The following is a 20,396-nucleotide window of genomic DNA, read 5'->3' on the forward strand; positions in this document are numbered from 1 at the left end:
AACCTCGACGTCAAGGTCATAAAGTTGCTATGCTTTAGAAACATAGAGCAGAAAAATGCTGCCAGCTGGGTACTGCTGAAGGTTTCAATCTGTGGGGCGGGTCTGATGATGCTTCTCCCGAGCTGGAGAGAACAAACCACTTGAAAAGGCTTTCGCTTAATCCCATAAGGTGACCAAGGGACACACAGCCACATCCAAGGCGGCTAGACCAGGGAGGGGTTCAACGTGAGAGCCCCCCAGCGGGGGAGGGGGACTTCCTCGTGGGCCGTCTTCTGTGAATCCGCCCAGTCACTTAGGGAAGGAGCCTTGGCAAACACTAATTAACTAGCAAGCGGAACTGCTCACTGCAGAGGGCCGGGGGCCTCTCCTGTGCACTTCTGACAGCGGGGGCCCTACACCTCTCCTGCCTCGGCCTCCAGAGGGCTGCCGGGAGGCGGCCTGGGGGATGGGCAAGGTCCAGGAGCAGCAGTCGGATAGGGAGGGAGGGCCCCGGCGACCCTGCACACAGCTGGGTGTGGGGTGGAACGTCTGAGAGTGTTCCAGAAGAGGGGTCTGCGGAGCCTCCCCTTGTCCTGGCCCCCCGGGGCCGCCAGCAGCCTCGGCTTTTGCCTTCTGCATTCCCAAATCACTAATAGGATCCAATGACGTGGCAGGGACAGGACAGCAGCGGAAGGGGAGCCCCCGGCAAGGGGCTGATGTCCACCCCCACCCAAGCCCCGTCCCCGCAGCCTTCTGCCCCACCCCCTTCCTCTAAAGCTGTCTGGATAGAAACCCAAGGCCCTTTCCTGCCGGGCCTCCTGTGGGGGGAAGCCTCCTCACGCCCCCCCTCCCCCAGCCCCAGCCCAACCCTGGCCGCCTGGCCCACACCACCAGCCCCGGTTACTGCATTCCTGCAGCCCTCTCTTTCTGGGGCCCCTGCCAGCTGTTGACTTAAAAATCACAACAGTCCCCCTTTTAAAAAATCTTGAAATATTTCAAATGTACACAAAAGTACAACAAGTAATACGTCCTCCAGGTACATGCCATATAGATTTGACCAGTGCTGACATTTTGCTATTTTTGCTTCAGCTTCTTCTTCCTTTTCTTTTTAAATAAAGAAATAAAACATGACAGATCCAGCAGAGGCCCCCCCACCCCGTGTGGGGTCCCATCTGTCTGGGATGCTGGTCCCTGTGAGTGCCCAGAGCAAACACATTGTTTCCACCCAGTTAAATCTGAATAGGTCCATTTCCTCGAGGCTCCCAGTCACCCTGTGTCTCTTCGCCCGGCCACCTTGAATCCGATGGCCACACAGGTCTGGCTGGTCAGCTAGAGCTGCTTGGAAATCAGACGTTTCCTCTCCAGGGAACTTTAACCTGCAGAACCCAAGAGGCGGCCCTGAAAGTAGCTTTAGTCTCTATAAAATAGGTCCGAGGTATTTGAGAGAAACATGAAATGCACAAAGTGAGGATGAGAAGGGAGTTAGGCACCGCAGGAAATAGAAGGTCAGTGATGGGCCATCTGTATTTGCAGACAACTCATATTGTATAGATGGGCTTCCCAGGTGGTGCTAGTGGTAAAGAACCTGCCTGCCAATGCAGGAGACATAAAAGACTCGGGTTTGATCCCTGGGTCGGGAAGATGCCCTGGAGGAGGGTATGGCAACCCACTCCAGTATTCTTGCCTGGAGAATCCCATGGACTACAGTCCATAGGGTCACAAAGAGTCAGATACGACTGAAGTAACTCAGCGTCCATGCACGCATACTGTATAGATAGAAAAGCGATGGCCAAAAGAGCAAAGCGGGTGGGCAGGGAGATGGGTGCGAAGGCAGGGGTCAGAGAGAGCAGGCTCCGACCTCAGTGTTCTCCAGGTTGCATCAGACCCAACTTCTCAGTCCTTCTCCCCCACCTCTCCCCCTCCACCATCCACTCCCCTTCATCCTGCCACTCGAATCCTCATTTGGGGAATCCAGTGGACCATGGCAAAGCCCAGCCCCCACAGCCAGAGGCGATAATGCCGACCTCGGGGGCAGCAATGTGCAACCTGGAGGCCGGGTCCCACTCACCGTCTTCTTCCTCAGGCCCTGCCTGCGGTGGACCCTCCTCAGCGTTCAGCTCCTGCTCCTCTTCCTGCAAGACAAGGAGAAGGGTCAGTGGCCAGGCAGCCGGCTTACTCTCTGATACCAGGCCACCTGGCCTGCCTCCTGAGAAACCTGTGTGCAGTCAGGAAGCAACAGTTAGAACTGGACATGGGACAGCAGACTGGTTCAAAATAGGAAAAGGAGTATGTCAACGCTGTATATCGTCACCCTGCTTATTTAAATTACATGCAGAGTACATCATGAGAAACACTGGGCTGGAAGTAGCACAAGCTGGAATCAAGATTGTCGGGAGAAATATCAATAACCTCAGATATCCAGATGACACCACCCTTATGGCAGAAAGTGAAGAGAACTAAAGAGCCTCTTGATGAAAGTGAAAGAGGAGAGTGAAAAAGTTGGCTTAAAACTCAACATTCAGAACACTAAGATCATGGCATCTGGTCCCATCACTTCATGGGAAATAGATGGGGAAACAGTGGAAATAGTGGCTGACTTTATTTTTCTGGGCTCCAAAATCATTGTGGATGGTGATTGCAGCCATGAAATTAAAAGACGCTTGCTCCTTGGAAGGAAAGTTATGACCAACCTAGACAGCATATTAAAAAGCAGAGAAATTTCTTTGACAACAAAGGTCCAATTAGTCAAGGCTATGGTTTTTCCAGTAGTCATGTATGAATGTGAGAGTTGGACTAGAAAGAATTGATGCTTTTGAACTGTAGTGTTGGAGAAGACTCTTGAAAGTCCCTTGGACTGCAAGGAGATCCAACCAATCCATCCTAAAGGAAATCAGTCCTGGGTATTCATTGGAAGGACTGATGCTGAAGCTGAAACTCCAATATTTTGGCCACCTGATACGGAAAGCTGACTCATTTGAAAAGACCCTGATGGTGGGAAAGGTTGGGGGGCAGGAGGGGAAGGGGACGACAGAGGATGAGATGGTTGGATGGCATCACCGACACAATGGACATGGGTTTGGGTGGACTCCGGGAGTTGGTGATGGACAGGGAGGCCTGGCGTGCTGCAGTTCATGGGGTTGCAAAGAGTCGGACACAACTGAGCAACTGAAATGAACTGAACTGAACTGACCGTCATTCAGTGTTCGACCCCTCGGTCAAACTAGCCTGACCCCTGGATCTGCTGTTAGGAGAGATGTGGGGCAGTGATGGACAGGACATCTCGGGGAGAGGCAGGGGCCGCCCAGGGACAGCCTGATCACACACAGCACCCACACTGTCCTTTGAGCATCGTTGGGAGGTCCTTCCTGAGAAGGGGCCACGGTCAACAGCAGGTGGAAACAGGGATGTCAGTGTGAGTGTCAGTTGTCCGAGATGATGGGGGGGGAGACTCTAGGCCAAGGACCCATATTTTTGACCTTGACACTTTGGCTCCTTTACCTTTTCCAAGTGGGTCAAGTGGTGGGTGCCACTTTGATAAGTGGACTGGGCACCTCCCACCTCCCACTATAGTGAGTAGAACAAAAGGCACTTGGGACTTCCCTGGTGGTCCAGTGGTTAAGCATCCACCTTCCAATGCAGGGGATGCCGGTTCGATCCCTGGTCTGGGAACTAAGATCCCACATGCTGCAGAACAACTAAGCTTGTATGTTCTGAAGCTGGTGTGCCAAAACTAGAGAGAAGTCCCTGTGTGCCACAACTAGAGAAAGCCCACATGCCACAACAAAGAGCCAGTGCAGCCAAAAAAAAAAAAAAAAAAAAAACCAACCAACCAAACAAAACCCAAAAGGCAAGAGAGGAAAGCTGGTGGGGTCTCTGGAGTCCAGGCCTTGCCGAGCATCACAGAGCAGCCGTGTTTGCGCTCACAGTCTCCATCTCTGCTTCCTCCAACCTCTTCTCCGTCCCTGACCATTTCAGATCACATTTTCCCAAAATTGGAACTCCACTTCCCTCAGCCCAGTTCTCTCCCATGGACGCACGGACAAAATAAACAGCAGGCTGGAAGGAATGTCCCGGGATGGCCTTGGTGGAGAGGAAGGAGTGACTTCAACTTGCAGGAATGTTGGAGGATGAGAGGGAGGTGGTGGAGCTGAGGGACTGAAGAGAGCGGCGAGAGGACCCAGTAAGCCCAGCAGCAGACAGGGCAGAGCAGGCAGGTGTAGGAGAGGGGAGTGCAGACGTGAACAGCGGCCCCACAGGGGACGAGGCAGCACAGCTGACAAACCAGACCCAGGCCTTCAGGCTTGAGTCCTGGGGGTCCAGTGGTCCACAGCCTCTGCAAACTGGGCAGGCAGGCTCCCCGACAAATCAGAGCAAGCTAAGCTGGGAGACAAAGTTTGCACAAGCCCAACAGCAAGTCATGGGACTCCCCTGGTGGTCCAGTGGCTAAGACGCCATGCTCTGGGGGAAGCGGGTTCAATGCCTGGTGAGGGAACTAGACCCCACGTCCCTCAACTAAAAGATCCCACATGCTGCAACTAAGACCCGGCACAGACAAAATAATTAATATTAAAAAAAAAAAACAGCCAGTTGTAAGTGGCAAACTCAAAAGGTTTCCCTTGGGTCTCTTGTTGTAACTTTCTCTCTTGATGGACCCCACAAGATGCCTTTAGGAGGATCAGGTTGGGAGGTGGGAGCTGGTTTTTCTCCACTTAGCAGTTTACATGCAGCTCAGCACCATCAGGGGCTTCCCAGGTGGCTCAGTGGTGAAGAATCCGGCTGCCAAGCAGGAGACACGAGTTCGATCCCTGGGTCAGAAAGGTCCCCTGGAGAAGGAAATGGCAACTCACTCCAGTATCCTTGCCTGGAAAATTCCATGGACAGAGGAGCCTGGCCGGGTACAGTCCATGAGGTCGCAAAGAGTCAGACGTGACTGACACACATACATACGCTCATAAATGCGGAGAAAATGTTTTCCAGAAGCACATGCAAGATGCCATTAACCGAGACTGCCTCTGGAGAGAGGAGCTGGTGGGGGCAGCCTTTCCTTCCATCTTACCCATTTCAGTATAATTTGGATTTTCTAATAATACACATGAACTGCACTTTTAAAATGCTACACAGGGATTGCTGAACAGTGAGCTTGAGGCTATTATACCTATATTTTCCTCTAAGAAAAGAAAGAAGGGAAAAAGAAAAAAAAAAAGATGAATCTAAGAGCTGGAGCCCAGAAATAAGCCCAATATCAAGACTAGAGAGGAGGCCAATTCTCCTATTGTGTGAGAGGGACACGAAGGTTAAAGGAAAAACAACAAAAAAGCAAGCACACTCCCTTTGTGAAGGAACTCACCATCCAGTAGGAAAGATATAAACCTAGATAATTGCCATGCAAGAGGGGAAATTCAAGAACTGATGCAGACCTCTTTAGTCCAAAGGGACGCAGCGTCACTTGACCTGCCAACACTCCCTTAGGGAAAGGCTGGTCTACATTTGAATTCTGGTCTCGACTTTTGAGGTGTGCTGATTTTCAAAACTGAACTTCCCTGGCAGTTCAGTGGTTAAGACTTCATCTTCCAATGCAAGGGGTGCGGGTTCAATCCCTGGTTGGGGACCTAAGATCCCACATGCTCCACCACCAAAAAGCCAGAACATAAACAACAGAAGCAATACTGTAACATATTCAATAAAGGCATTAAAAATGGTCCATGTCAAAAAAAAAAAAAATCTAAAAAAAACTAGCTGTGACCCATTGGTGGGTCATGAAAGCAATTTAGAGGTTGCTACTAGTATTTTAAAAATGTGCACCCAGTGTCTCAGTGTGGTTTTAAAATTTAATAACCTTAGGAGCACAAGTGCTCCAAACATATCCCAAAATGACATTTGAAAGGTTATTTACATTTAAAATATATTGACGTTTCTTATCCAAACTCATATAATACCACCGTCCAGTGGCTCTAGTTGATTTCCAGACTTTGAAAAAACATTCATGGGCGGATGGTCAGTGACTAATGGGATTGCCTTTGTGATTTCAGCCCTGTGATCTTATGGGATTGGATGCACACGTGACAGTTTGGATGTGACCTCAAGGGAGGTCGACCTGGTGTCTGAGGTGCCCAGAGGAGACTCCTCTAGCTGCCCTGTCTGTCTGGATTCTGCCACTTACAAAGACTTAAAATGAAAAACACAGCATTCAAATGTCAGGAAACTAAGTATAAAAGGAATTTAAATAAGTAAATACTCAACCGATGTGTTTTGTAGGTTTGTAGCATTTACACTTCTTAAGTTATTAAGACTTAAAACTGTACAAGACTTTGGGGGCACCCTGTATCCCAGAATTAAATTAAAGACAAATAGTGGTGTGTGTGCATGTGTGGTAGAGGTAGATATGGTTTTAAAAATCTTCTGTGATGGTATAAACGTGGGTGCAATTTAAATAGATTTCTTACGGTGAGACTTGACGTTTGGAAAACACTGCTGAATTGGCCATTTACTCTTTTCTGCCTGCACAGAAACCCTCTTCTTTCAAAAGGTGTTCCTTGAAGCCTGTGGTCCTGGTGGGAACTGCTAGACAGGCAGTCAGACCACCCCACCCCCGCCATGCCCTGTGATGGATTTGACAGGAGGATATGAACCATGGGCCCGATTTCAGCTTGGGCACAAGGAACCTCTGGTCCCAGAGCTGAGAGCTTGGGAGCTGGGGGTGACCCAGGGTCACCGGGTGGAGAGTCCCTGGCTGTGATTTGCCCCAAGGTCATTCTACCCCAGCCTCCCCTGTACGTGAGCAACTCAAATCCTGGTTCCCCGAAAGCTCACCTGAGCTGAATTTCTGTCACCAACAGCCAAAGTCCTGACCGCTATCACTGTCCACTCACATCCTGCTCTGCAAGCCCGGAACATCTCAAGTTCTGCCAGGAGGCTGTTGCCTGTTTGACATACCAGCTGCTCAGCAGCCGGGGATGGGGAGTTGGGGGTTGCTCCGGGAGGTGGTTACTTACTGGGCTTTTAGATAACAGAATAATGGAAAGGCTTCCATTATTTAAAAAAAAAAAGAAAAGAAAAGTTAAAAAAAATACCATTCAATTGCATTTTGCCCTTAGTTTATAAAAAGTGTGTATGCAGCAGAAAAACAAAAGTGCTGGGGCCTTCCCAAGCGGTGCAGTAGTTAGAACTCAGCGCTTTCACTGCGGAGGGTGCAGGTTCAATCCCTGGTTGGAAAACTTAAGATCCTGCAAGCCATGCCGTGTGGCCAAAAAATAACCCCAAGCAAACAGAGCAAACCCAAAAAACCAAAAGAGCTGATACTGACAATAAGAGGGGTAGGTTTCAGAAAGAGAGCGATTGAGACAAGGATGGAAGCCCTTCTGGAGGTGGGAGTTCTTAGCCTCAGTCCAGCACTCTGCACTTCAAGATGGTGAGCTGTGAGCACAACAGCGAAGGAAAAGAATAAAGTGAGACCGTGGGCAAAATATCCAAGGCTTTGTTTCAGTAAGGATTTTACTGGGAATTCCCTGGTGGTCCAGTGGTTGAGACTCAGCACGCTCACTTCTGGGCCCAAGTTCGATCCCTGGGTGGGGGCTAAGGAGCAGAGCTCAGCTGAGCCGGAGTGGTGCAGGGGGTGGGGGCGGGGAGGCCTCAGGAGGGATGAGAATCCTAAGCTAGGTCTGAGAAGAGCTGGCCAGGCCTGGAACATCACGGCTTTTTCAGTGACTCCTTGGCATCTGCTGTGACCGCAGGGAGGGTGTGGGAGGCCAGGAAAGCAGGGCCTGGGCCAGGGAACTCACATGGGACAAGGCACTGAGGAGCCACCGGGAATTTAAAAATGGGGAGAAAGAAGATAAGGGCTGCAGTTGGGAGCAGTATATGGGAATGCGCTGGCAAGACAGGAGGCAGGAAGGACTGAGTGCAGAGGTTCATCCATGCTGGTCCCCCACAGCACGCCCGAGGCGGAGACCACACCCCAGTCAGCTCAGCAACCAGTGTCTTAGAGACTAGTTTATACATATATAGTTGTTGTTCAGTCGCTCAGTCGTGTCCGACTTTTTGTGACCCCATGCCGTTGGACTGCAGCACGCCAGGCCTCCGTGTCCCTCACCATCTCCTAGAATTTACCCAAGTTCATGTCCAGGGCATCGGTGATACCATCCAGCCATCTCATCCTCTGACATCCTCTTCTCTTTCTACCCTCAATCCTTCCCAGCATCAGGGGCTTTTCCAATGGGTCAGCTGTTCTTATCAGGTGACCAAATAGCAAAGCCCATATATCTAGTTCCCGAAGCAGGCATTGAACCCATGCCCCCTGCTTTGGGATCACGCAGTCTTAACCACTGGACCACCAGAGAAGTCCCTGGGCTACTTATCTGATTCAGCTTTTCCATCAGTGGAGCTGGGTGGAGGGGTGGCCTCCTGACAGTCTCGCCAAGGCCAGGAGCCCAAGACGGGGGACCCCAGAGGCCAAGAGGGGAGGGGTGGCAGAGGGGACAGGTAGGAGGCTGTAGGGCACAGCGGGGCTCGGAAGGAGGCTTCTTGGAGCCCCCAGGAGCCAGAGGCACACGCTGCAGACAGCTCATTGCCATTTATGGCTGCCCTGGCTGATACACAGGCTGAAGTGGAGCAGAGATGGGAAGAAATGGCTGCCGAGACAGGTGTTTTTTTGTCTGTCTGTCTGTCTTTCTGCCTAATGAGGTGAGTCTGCCCTGCGGTCTTGCAAATAGGGTCGGTTGGACCCTGAGACCACCCACCTGAGCTGCACCAACACCCCCATCCCCACCCCCCTCCCAGTTAATCCAGACTGATTTTTTTTTTTTTAGGTTAGTACACTGACTCAGTTTAATTTTTGCCAACCAATTTCTGTCAGAGAAATTCTGCAAGTTAACAGAAGGATTAACGTAATGTATACAATCCAAAGGAAAAACAACAAAAATTTTAAAACAACAAAAGACATACCGACCCTGTGTGACCCAGGGCAATAGGAGGCAATGCCCAAACTGCTGAAGAGATCCCCAACCCCAAACAGATAAAGGAGAGGTTCAAATCCAATCACCCCTGGGGAAGGATGTGGGAGTAAGACAGTTCAGCCAAAACCACTTATTCTGCAGGCTGCATCTGACAGTCATTCCACGTTCTCCACATTTCCTCTGGCATATGCTGTCCGCCTCACCAAGCCAAGACATAGCAAGGTGAGGTCTACTGATATGCCCTCCAGACTGATTTTAAATCTGGAGGACCAGGGCTCCACCAGGCAGGCATCGAGGAGGCCCAGCTCCCCTGCGGAGGCAAAGACCGAAATAACAGGAAGCTCTCAGGAGCCCACAGCATCCCTTGCCCCCACCCGCAGCCTGGGACAGGCCAGTCAACGGCCCCGTCTCTGGAGATGGTTTCTGAGAGGGGCCCCGAGAACAGGCAAGGCTCAGGGGCTGCCTCCCGGCTCCCACTCAGGCTGGAGCGGATTCGACATTGCTGGCAGTCCTTGCAGGAGGATTTCATCAGGCAGTCAGGCTGCTCATCTTCGGCACTCAGAGGGGAGTGTTGGCTGTGGGGTGAGCCGAGCCGGCGCCAGTGCCCGGGGCGTTGGTGCTGGGCGGGTACTGGGTGGGGAGGATGGGCCGGCAGAGGTCATAGCCAGGCTGCTCTCTGCTTGCACCATCAAAACAACTCTGCCATCCCTGCCTCCAGATGAGAGCTCCAAGTTGAGGCCACTCAGGCCAGCTCCACAGGTGCAGCTGGAAAAGGCTCATCCCCTGTGACAAGGAACTTCCATCTCATGTTTCAAACTGGCCCTTCTCAACCTGTCCAATTTTCCCCTGCGGTCACAGCATCTTGACTCTTCATCATGGCCTGGGAATGTTGATGCCAACATGCCGTTTCCTTTCTATTGGGCCATGACACGTGGCAGGTGGGATCTTAGTTCCCTAACCAGGGATTGAACCCGTTCTCCCTGCCTTTGAAAGCCGTCTGGGATCCACCTCTTCCTTCTCCCCGCTCCTGCCTCAATTACTCAGTACCTTCATAGGCACCAGAGGCACTCCACTCTCCTGCAATCATCTCTTCTGAGGATATCTTAACATGATGACTTTATCGTGCTTTTCCTTCTCAAAGCCCCATAATGGTGGTTGCCACGTTCAATCCAAAAATCCCCTGGCTTTTGAAGCTCTCTGGCTTCCAGACTCAGTGAGGTCAGTGTCTAAGAGCTTCCTGGGAAGTGCTGTCCCCTCCCACCCACCATGCATGGCTGGGGGGGAGAGGGTGGGCTGGAACACAGGGTCATCCTTGGGACCACAGCCTCAGGCACAGATCTGTCCTTGGCTGTTCACCCCTGAGCCCCCTCCTTCCTCTGAACAGGGTCTTCTGAGATCATTGGATCCAACTTGGATGATCTTGAGCTCAGTTATTCTACTCTCAGTCGGCTGAGCCCTGGAGCCATGTGAAACGGCTGCAGGGACCACTGCGAGGGGAGAGGGAGGAGCCAAGGGGCTGAGACCACCGTCCCCCCCAACCCAGAGCAGTTCCACTTTTCCTCCATGCACTGGATTTCCTTCTGTAGAAGACTGAAGAGGGTAAAAGGCATCAAGGCTTTTAAAAAACCTTAGAAGGTGGGCCTCACTGGTGGTCTAGTGGTTAAGAGTCCCCCTACCAATGCAGGGGACAAGGGTTTGAACCCTGGTCCGGAAGATCCCACAAGCCATGGCACAACTAAGCTTGTCATGCATCAAAACTAATGAGCTCAAGCTCTAAAGCCCACAAGCTGCAACTACAGAAGCCCTCCAGCTCTAGGGCCTGTGCTCCATAGCAGGAGAAGCCTGCGCACTGCCACGGAGAGAAGCCCCCACTCCCTACAACTAGAGGAAGCCCGCGTGCAGCGAGGAAGACCTAGCATAGCCAAAAATAAATGAATAAATCTTTTTCAAAAATGTTAGGAGACCACTGATTTAATGTGGCTTCTACCCAGTAGAAAACGCCCGCTGATCAAATCTTTGATGAATTGCCAGTTATCCAGTTTGTGTTTGAACTCGTCTTACGTCGGAGAGATCGCTAGTTTACAGAGCCGTCTGCCTCTTTGGAGCATAATACGCGACTTTAGGGATGCTCTGCAGGCGGGAAACACGCAAGGCCTTGGGCACATAGAGAAGTAGACTCCTGCTGCCCAGGGCGGTTCTGCGGGGAGGCAGAGCCTGCCTGTCAGCAGGAACTGACAGGGTTTTCCCCGTCTTTTTGTTATTATTGCAGCTTATTCATTCAGCAGGTACTTTGGCGGTGACAGTGTCCGCCAAGTCTGTTTAGGAGCTGGGGATGTGGCCCTGGACGTGGCAGGCAAGGACCCTGCTCTCATGCACTGACATTCCGCTGCGGCCGACAGCGCAGGCTGAAACAAAAGATGACCTCAGCCCATGCTGAGAGCTGAGAAGGAAGTCAGCCCAGAGGGTATGACGTGTTGGGGGATTTCATATCCGCCAAGGTGGTCAAGGACACAGAGACTTGATGGGGAGGAGGAGCAATCGTGAAGATGTAGGCCGGGGAGGGTCCGCCAGGCCTGGCGTGTGGGCTGGGCAGAGGGGGGCGGCTGAAGAAAAGGCTGAAGTGGGGTCCTGCTGGGCCTCAGGGGCCCGGGTAAGAGGGTGAGGTTTATTCTATCAGCCACTGAGGGGCTTTATGCAGGAGAACGGATTTGCTATCTGCGGTGCTCATTAGAGAGGGCAAGGGAGATGTCCAAGAGACCACTGGGATGGTGCTGGGCTGGGTGCATGTATTTTGACATCCTTAGCTATTTTAAAACTAATTAATTAACTTTAATTTTTTACTGCACTGGGTCTTTGCTGCGGTGTGGAAGGGGGGGCACAGTGGTAAAGAATCAGCCTGCCAACGCAGGAGACACAAGACACTCGGGTTCGATCCCTGGGTCAGGAAGAGACCCTGGAGAAGGAAACAGGAACCCACTCCAGTACTCTTGTCTGCAGAATCACCAAGGACAGAGGAGCCTGGCAGGCTACAGTCCATAGGGTCGCAAAGAGTCAGACATGACTGAGTGACCGAACATGCGCGCACACACACACACACACACACACACACACACACACACACACGTGAGTTCTCTAGTTGCCTGTGGCACATGCGGGATCTTAGTTCCCTGACCAAGGATAGAACACAAGCCCCCCGTGCAGTGGAAGGTGGATTCTGAACCACTGGAACACCAGGGAAGTCCTGCATCAGCGTTATTGACCAGGAAGCCCATGTTGGACAATGTGTTCTGGGAGGCGGCAGGGGTGGCCTGGGCCCAGATGTGAGTCCTCCACTTGATACTATGAGCATGAGCTTTTCTAGCAAAAGGAAAGTACCCGGTAATCCTCGGACTCAAGGGGCAGGGGTTGGAGGAGAGGGGAGAGAGATTGAGAACTTGCACATTACCCCAGGACACCAGGAGTCAGCCCGCAGGATGGTGTGGTCAAACGTCCAGACTAAAAGGACCATCCTGGACTCTGACCTCAGATCCCAATTGAGGGCACATTCACAAGCCCCAAACCCTAACCCTAAGCCACTCTGTCTGGCTCAGACATCAGCCTGCCAGATTCAATCCTATCAGATTAACGGGTTTTGGCACTGTTCCTACAAATAGGATTTAGAGGACATCAAAAGCTTCATTAAAAAAAAAAAAAACAAAAACCCTGAGGCAGCAATCAGGCATCTACCAGACCCTCAATCAGTGAGAATTAGGTTGAATTCTCCTCTCTACATTTCAGGATTAACAGAGAAGGTCAAGGACAGGGAGGAAAACCAAGGGACTGATCAAATCCGTCTGACTAAATCAGACTGACCAAATCTGAGAGGGTCAGAAGAAATGAGATCATTGTGTTGGGGAAAGCCAGGCTGAAGAATTTTGAGCATGACTAACTCCAAGGATAATAACAGAACACAGATGGCCAGAATTTAAGATCTCTACCCAAGGAAGGGAAACCAGTTTTAGATCATGAGGAATAAAGATAAAGGACGGTCTGACCCTAGAGTAGGCTTATTGATTTTCATAGAAGGCCACTGGGCCGGAGGGATTTTCTTGTCATGAGATTGATCTCAGACTCTGAGTGTTTAGCAAATAAGAACTTGGCCGGGAGAGTGTTAATGCCAAGGTCACAGAATTAGGCCCTTGCTGAGACCAGGCTCAGGGCTGTCTTGACCAGATGGTTAGCAATGTCTGCAAGGATTTCTAACTTGAGAATACTAAACAGGGACCACCACTGGTGGTCCAGTGGTTAAGAACCTGCTGTGCAATGCCAGGGGACTTGGGTTCGATCCTTGGTCGGGGAACTAAGATCCCACATGTAGCAGAGTAAGCAAGCCCGAGTGCCACAACTAGTGAGCCCACACGCCACGACTAGAGAGTCTGCAACGAAAGATCCCACGTGACCAACGAAGTTCTGAATGCCAGAACTAAGACTCAACACTGCCAAATAAACACATGTGTGCACACACACACATGCTCGCTACCCAGGTCATGAAACAAGAGCTGATGGCTAGAAAGCAAATAGTCCCAGATTGCAGACCTCCTTTTAGCTCAATCCCTCCGTTTTGTAGATGGGAAAGCTCAGACCCAAAGTTAAATGGCTTCCCCAAGTCTCCAAGGCTATTCAGAGGCAAAAATCTTAGATAAGCAAGTTCCCTGAATTCTTACATTTGGACTTCCTTCAGACCATTCAATCTCATTGGCTATTCTTTAGCTATTCACTGTAAGGAGAAAGGGACCCATGCGCCCACCTCCCTGGCGAGAGACAAGGAACGATTGCTATTAGCATTCCAGCCTTCCTTTTTGGTTTGGACCAAGCATTGAGGTATCAGAAGGGCAGCCAGCGGCTCTGTCTGTGCATCAGAGCCTGATAGGAGGAGGTTTCCGGACTCCTGTTCCATTTATCTGTCCTCAACAAGGGCAAAACCGAGTGCGGTCAGACTCAGGTTGTTCCAGAAATGCTCTGGCCACCAGGGACTTGGCATTTCTCAGAAAAAATGTCCACCGGAGGTCTAATTTGGTCTCAGCCCTCCCATGTTGTGGTCTGGGAAGGAAAGGGCTACAGAAGAGAAGCTGTCTAAAAGTGAGCATGCTCAGTGTTTTATTTCTAACTCTCTGAAACCAGGCACTTTTTTTTCCCCTTAAGGTATGTTCTTTAGGAATTTACTTTTCCCACTAAGCAGAAAAATTTTAACTGACAGCTACATTTTCCACATGCAAACAAAACTCTATCACTGAAAGAAAGAACAAAATTTAGCTATTAGGAAAGCCCCAATTTCTTTCTCATAAGAAAAAATTAAATTATGGGCTTAAAGAACTTTGGGTTTCCCTGGTGGCTCAGACAGTAAAGAATCCACCTGCAATGTGGGAGACCTGGGTTTGATCCCTGGGTCGGGAAGATCCCCTGGAGAAGGGAATGGTTACCCACTCCAGTATTCTTGCCCGGAGAATCCCATGGACAGAGGAGCCTGGACTGCTGTGGTCTGTGAGGTTGTAAAGAGTCCCATGGGACTGAGTGACTTTCACTTTCACTTTCAAAGAACTTTGCAAAACATACCCTTTTACATGACTAAATGTTGAACTCTGCTTGCAGCCCTTTTCGTCATCTTGTTTAGTTGATGTTCAGTTCAGTCGCTCAGTTGTGTCCAACTCTTTGTGACCCCATGGACTGCAGCATGCCAAGCCTCCCTGTCCATCACCAACTCCCGGAGTTTACTCAAACGCATGTCCATTGAGTCAGTGATGCCATCCAACCATCTCATCCTCTGTTGATGTACATTGTTGTAGTTATTGTGAAGAAAATATTCCCCCCCCCCTTTTTTTTAATATTTATGTTTATTTATCGGGCTGTGCTGGGTCTTAGTTGCGTGTGGCATGCTGGATCTTTGATCTTCGTTGTGCATGGTAAATCTAGTTCCCTGACCAAGGATGGAACCTGGGCCCCCTGCATTGGGAATGTGGAGTCTTAGCCACTGGACCACTAGGGAAGTCCCACTATTCCTGTTTTGTGTTCAGCTTTTTCCCTTACTTACTTCTACCAATTTGCTAACATTTGGATTATTTCTGTTCCTCCACTCCCAGAAAATCACTAGATTTGTTGCAGATTTTTTTTGTATCCCCCAGAATTCATATGCTGAACCCCCAGTGTGATGGTACTTAGAGGAGAGGTACTTGGAGGAGAGGCAATGAGGTTTAATGGGGTCATGATCTTGGGGCCCCCATGATGAGATTAGGGCTCTTAAAGAAGAGGAAGACACCTGTGCTGTGTGAGGACACAGCAGTCGGCTAGCTGGGAAGTGAGTTCTCACCCAGAACCGAATCTGCTGGTACCTTGATCTTGGACTCTTCAAACTTCAGAACTGGCAGAAATAAACGTCTGTTGTTTAATGATTTTTTTTTTTCCCCACTCCACAGGGCATTCGGGGTTTTAGTTCCCTGACTAGGGATCGAACCTGTACTGCCTGTGGTGGAAACATGGATTGTTAGCCAATGGACTGCCAGTGAAGTCCAACCTATAGTAGAACTATAGACTGCTAGCCAATCTATAGCAGCACTCCTTGTGTTATAGGAGCCTGAGAGGACCAAAGGACAAGACTCAAAGTGGTATGAACAACTGCCAGATTCCTGTTTGGCTGTCCACTAAATGGACTTATGTTAGGAGAACAGAAAGTGGAGCTACATTGACATCACGAAGCTCAGGACACAAAAGAGAAAAAAAGAAAAGAAAATACAATAAAGAAAAAAAATTAACGAAGGTCAGGGCAGATGATGGGGGATGGGATTTACCTTCGTGGTCATTCTGAGAAGGCTAGGGGCTCTGCAGCTCCCTGGGGGACAGACCTGTGGTGACAAGGCTGGTATCAAGATGGGTCTAAGAGCAAGATAATGTCAGGAAGGCGAACAGGGGCCCAGTCGCATGGTGAGGGCAGACAGAGGAGGCTGTGCAGCTCAATCAAATCGGCACCGCGGACTGCCCGAAACACCAAGCCCTTTCCTGAGAAATTCCTCATTAGGTTCCTTTTTCCCAGCACTGAATGTTGGAAAGTCCCAAACCGACAGAGAAGAATAATACAATGAACCCTCCTATACCCTTTCACTTAGATTCACCAACTGTTGACATTTTGCCATCTCTGTACTTTCTCTGCATACACATCCATGACGTGTGTGTGTAACTATCTGAATCATGACATGTTATCCCTAGATGTTTCAGCATGCATCTTCCTAAGAACAAGGACATGTTTCTATATAATCACAATGCCGGCATCACGCTCAAGAAAGTGAGCATTGATACAATAAAATGATCTAATAAATCATTCATTTGAAACATGATCCAGTTATCTCTTAAAATATTCTTTATAGCTTCCCACCCCATCCGGAATCCAATCAAGGACCAGGTATTTCATTTGTCCTTCCTGCCTCTTTAGTCTCCTCTATCTCTAAGCGTCTCCCTGCCTGCTGCATTGGCCAGCAGCCTTAGAGGAAGTCCCTTCTCCATTTCTGAGCAGATAGCGGGCCTGAGCACCAGGATGTCCAAGTCCTGGCTCAGACAGAGCGATTCGACTCCACCTCTACTGAGTGACATTGATCCTCTGTCCATGACCACTGTTTGGCATCCTATGATACAGCCCTGCTGGAATCCACGCCTCCATTAGGTGAGAGGTCTGCAAATGCTGAATCCTAACCTGGACCTTGTGGGCTTCCAGGTGGCTCATTGGTGAAGAATTTGCCTGCCAATGCAGGAGACCTGGGTTCAGTCCTTGGGACAGGAAGATCCCCTGGAGAAGGAAATGGCAACCCACTCCAGTATTCTTGCCTGGAAAATCCAATGGACAGAGGAGCCTGGTGGGCTACTGTTCATGGGGTTGCAAAGAGTTGGACACGACTGAAGCAACTAAACGACCTCAGCGCCGCAAAGCACTGCTTCCCGGCCTTACAAGGGACCAGCTTTTGTTCTTAACATCATTCTCCATAATTCTTTGTGAGGATGGGCATGCCGCCTCCATCCCTGCCCACTTCCACACTAATTCCTCAGACAAATGACAGGCTGTTTAATAATACGACACAGCTCTCCGCTCAGCCTCCCGGCCTGCCTGATCTAACCCCCTTTCCCTCAGCAGTTGCTCAGCCTCCCAGCCCATCGAGGGCCTTCAGGAGACTCGATTCTCCTGCACCTCGGGGTCGCTTCCCCGTGACCCACAGCCGCAGTGGAAGGCAGCTTCCCTGGGCTCCGGATGCTTCTCAATAATCAGCTTTGTGAGCCTGGGCCGCAGCTGCCCCTGGGCCTCCCAGGCCTCGCCGGGAAGGAAGATGATTGGATTAGAAGGGGCTCGGTTAATGGAAAAAGCAGGGGGGAGGGGAGAGGTGAGTTAAGTGCTGCTCTGCTGGGCTGGGGCTGGGCCCGCCTGCTCTCCCACCGCTGCCGTTCCCTTAGTGACAGACAGACCCAAGGCTGGCTGACGGCAGCCCCAAACCCAGACGTGAGTTACTTTTCCCGGCGGGCCTTCTGGCCTGCTCTCTAAGACGGGGCAGCATGGTCATCAGAAGAAAGCACCGGGACCTGCTCTTTTTTCCCCTAATATTTATTTATTTGGCTGCACTGGGTCTTAGTTGCAGCATTTGAACTCCTAATTGCAGCATGTGGGATCCAGTTCTCTCACCAGGGATCGAACCCAGGCCCCCTGCATTGGGAGTTTGGAGTCCCAGCTACTGGTTCACCAGGGAAGTCCCTTGGACCCGTTCTTGAAAATGCCCAAGTCCACTTCCGGACAGTTTCTTAGAAGCTTCTTCTAGGGTAATCCCACCGGCGGCAAGGCAGAGGAGAGGGAACAGCTGATATCTGTGTCCCCAGCACCTGGCCCCGGGCGTTTTATGCACAGTTGGAGTCCACAGGGGCTTGATAGCTTAGAAGAGGCTGGAGACCTGAACCCGAAAGGGAAGGGCAAGACCTCCAAGGGAGGAAAACAGACTTAATTCTCCTGTTGCCTGGGTCATGCCAGGTCAGGACGTGTAGACGAAGGACGGACACACAGCCTCAGCTGTCACGGTCATCCGCTCGGGCAGTGCATCAGGTTCAGCTCCGAGTCTGTGCCCAACACGTGAGCCTCCATGAGGCGTCTCGTCCTTCAAAGCCTCTACTCACCCTCACAGGACAGAGGCAGATATGGCTGCTTTTTAAGCCACCACGAAACCCGTTACCTAGATATATTACTGACAGCCTAGAGGCCTTGTAGAAACTTCTTTCAGAAGTGCTGTAATCTGGAAGATCAGGAGATGACTGAGCACTACTAAAGGACTTTTTAAAGTTTTCATTAATTAATTTTTGGCTGCACCGCATGAGTGCACTGCCTGGCATGCGGGATCTTGGCTCCTCAACCAGAGATTGAATCCAGGCTCCTGCAGCGGAAATGTGGAGTCTTAACCACTGGACCGCCAGGGAAGTTCATAAAAGACATTTTAAACTTCAGTCCAGAACCTGCCTCTGGATGAAAAGGGGCCAATGTGTTCACTGTAGGACCAGGGCTGATTGAGAACAAGTGGCAGCCTGAGAATAGCCCCTACGAGTCTTCCTGTTCCCAAGAGAATCCTAAACATGGAGAGCAAAGCTAACACATCAGCATGCGTCCAAACCCTACCTGCCAACACCACAGGTGAGGGCAGCAAGAACAGCAGGGCCTCGGTGCTCCTTGGGAAGAATACAGCAACTCTGCTCAAGCTGGTTAGAATACACTCTAATGACACAATTCGTCACCCTCTTGTCAAGCAAAGCGCCTGCTCACAGGGGGTCTGGAACAATTACTCAGCATGCCTCTGCCCAGCCTTGCTGCCTCCTCCTCCTGTCAAAGGGTTCTCTCCAGTATAAACCATTGTGTCCAGCAAAATTCAGAGTGGGCGCTGCAGGCACGCTGACAACGCACCAAAACCGCTTGCTCATGGTTTCCACCATCCCGGCCAACCTCCCTCGCAAGGAAAGGAGCCGGGGAGGCAGAACAAGGCGTTCTGATCAGGGTCCGGGCCCTTGGTGCTGACCCGGAGGGTCCAAGGGCACTGAAATCCTGGGAATGTGCAGCTAGCAAATAGATTTCCAATGTAAAGACGTACATCGGGGAATTCCCTGGTGGTCCAGTGGTTAGGACTCTGTGCGCTTTCACTCCTGGGGGCCCAGGTTCGATCCCTGGTTGGGGAACTAAGATTCTGAAGCTCTTAGTTCTACTAAGGACTACCTCTCTGGCTATCCTGAAGCAAGACTGAGGGGTCAGGACAGAGCTGCAGGACAGCAGAAGCAGGAGGGTGGGCTTGGGGGATGCTCAGCTGCACTGCAGGAAGGCTTTATCCTGCTTGCTCACTGCTCACTGGCCAGGCTTATCTGCAGCCCCAGGTGAGGTGTGCAGAGTACCATGCAGTTTGAAAAGAACAAAAAGGATTGCAATGGTCCAGTACTTTTCTTTCAGCCCCACCCAATGGGTTTCACACATAAATGACTCAGGAATCCGGATTCCAAATAGGCCTAAAAAGAAAACGCAGTTTTCCTTCTTTAAGTATCCTATTTTATTATATTACTCTCAGGACAACGGCCATCCTTGAAGCCCTGGAAACAAGCCGCATACACGTGCATTTGGAATCCCGTGGGCTGGAGGGTGAAGGGGGGTGTGGGGGGGGGAGGGGTGTGTGTGGGGGGGGGGAGGGGGGTGGGTGTGACCCTTGCCAGAGGAGGAGAGGCCAAGCAGACGAAAGCCAGCCAGGCGACAACCCGCAACTCCGAGGCTCGGCCACACTTCGAGGGAGGGCTGAGAGTCTGCACGCCGGGACCTTCCCTTCCTGCCGATCGAGGGCTCTGCCCTCCTTGGGGCAGCCCGGCCCGAGGCTGGGGGCCCGGTTCTCGGCTCGGCCGGGGGCGCCAGGGGGCGCCGATTGGCGGGGGGAACCGGGCCCAGGGGTGGGAAGGGGCGCCCGGAGGGCGGGTCCGTACCTGCCTCTCCTCGGCGGCCTGCTCCTCCGCCTCCGCCGGCGCCGCCTCGGGCTCGTCGGGCGGCGCCGGCTCCCCCGGCCCCTCGGGCGCGGCCGCTGGCTCCGCGGCGCAGGGGCCGGGCGGCGCGGGCTTCACGCTGGCCTCGGCCGGAGGCGCGGGCTCCGGGGGCGCGGGCTCCGGGGGGTCTGGGCTCGCGGCCGCCCCGCGCCTCACCAGCAGCCAGGCGAGCAGCAGGGCCAGCGCGGTGGCCAGCGCGGGCAGCGCGGCCAGCAGTTCGGCCGGCGCCTCCATCGCGCCGCGGCAACCCGAGTGCCCGCCCGCGGGGACCCCGAGGGAGCCCGCCTCGCCCCGCCCTCGCCCCGCCCCGGGGCGGAGTCCCCGCCGCGCCACGCCCCCGGCCTTTCCGGCCCCCGTTGACTCAAGATGCTGGGGACAAGAGCCCCTTGGGAAGCGCTCTTGAGTCCC

At 51.8% G+C, this 20,396-nt stretch overlaps 1 protein-coding gene across 3 annotated transcripts in view; it reads right to left on the minus strand.

The window, feature by feature from the left end:
* Window positions 1-20,273, minus strand: part of MXRA7 (matrix remodeling associated 7) — a 33,488-nt gene extending 13,215 nt beyond the window's left edge. For all 3 annotated transcript variants that reach the window (XM_065909482.1, XM_065909484.1, XM_065909483.1), the window contains exons 1-2: window positions 19,932-20,273; window positions 2,048-2,111 (exon numbers count right to left, since the gene is read on the minus strand). In XM_065909482.1, coding sequence (XP_065765554.1) covers window positions 2,048-2,111; window positions 19,932-20,222 — 355 coding nt within the window. In that variant the 5' untranslated portion in view covers window positions 20,223-20,273. The remainder of the gene's footprint in view (window positions 1-2,047; window positions 2,112-19,931) is intronic.
* Between the last annotated feature and the right edge of the window lie 123 nt (window positions 20,274-20,396).

The sequence above is a fragment of the Muntiacus reevesi genome, chromosome 18 (genome assembly GCF_963930625.1).
Source record: "Muntiacus reevesi chromosome 18, mMunRee1.1, whole genome shotgun sequence".
Classification (NCBI taxonomy): domain Eukaryota; kingdom Metazoa; phylum Chordata; class Mammalia; order Artiodactyla; family Cervidae; genus Muntiacus; species Muntiacus reevesi.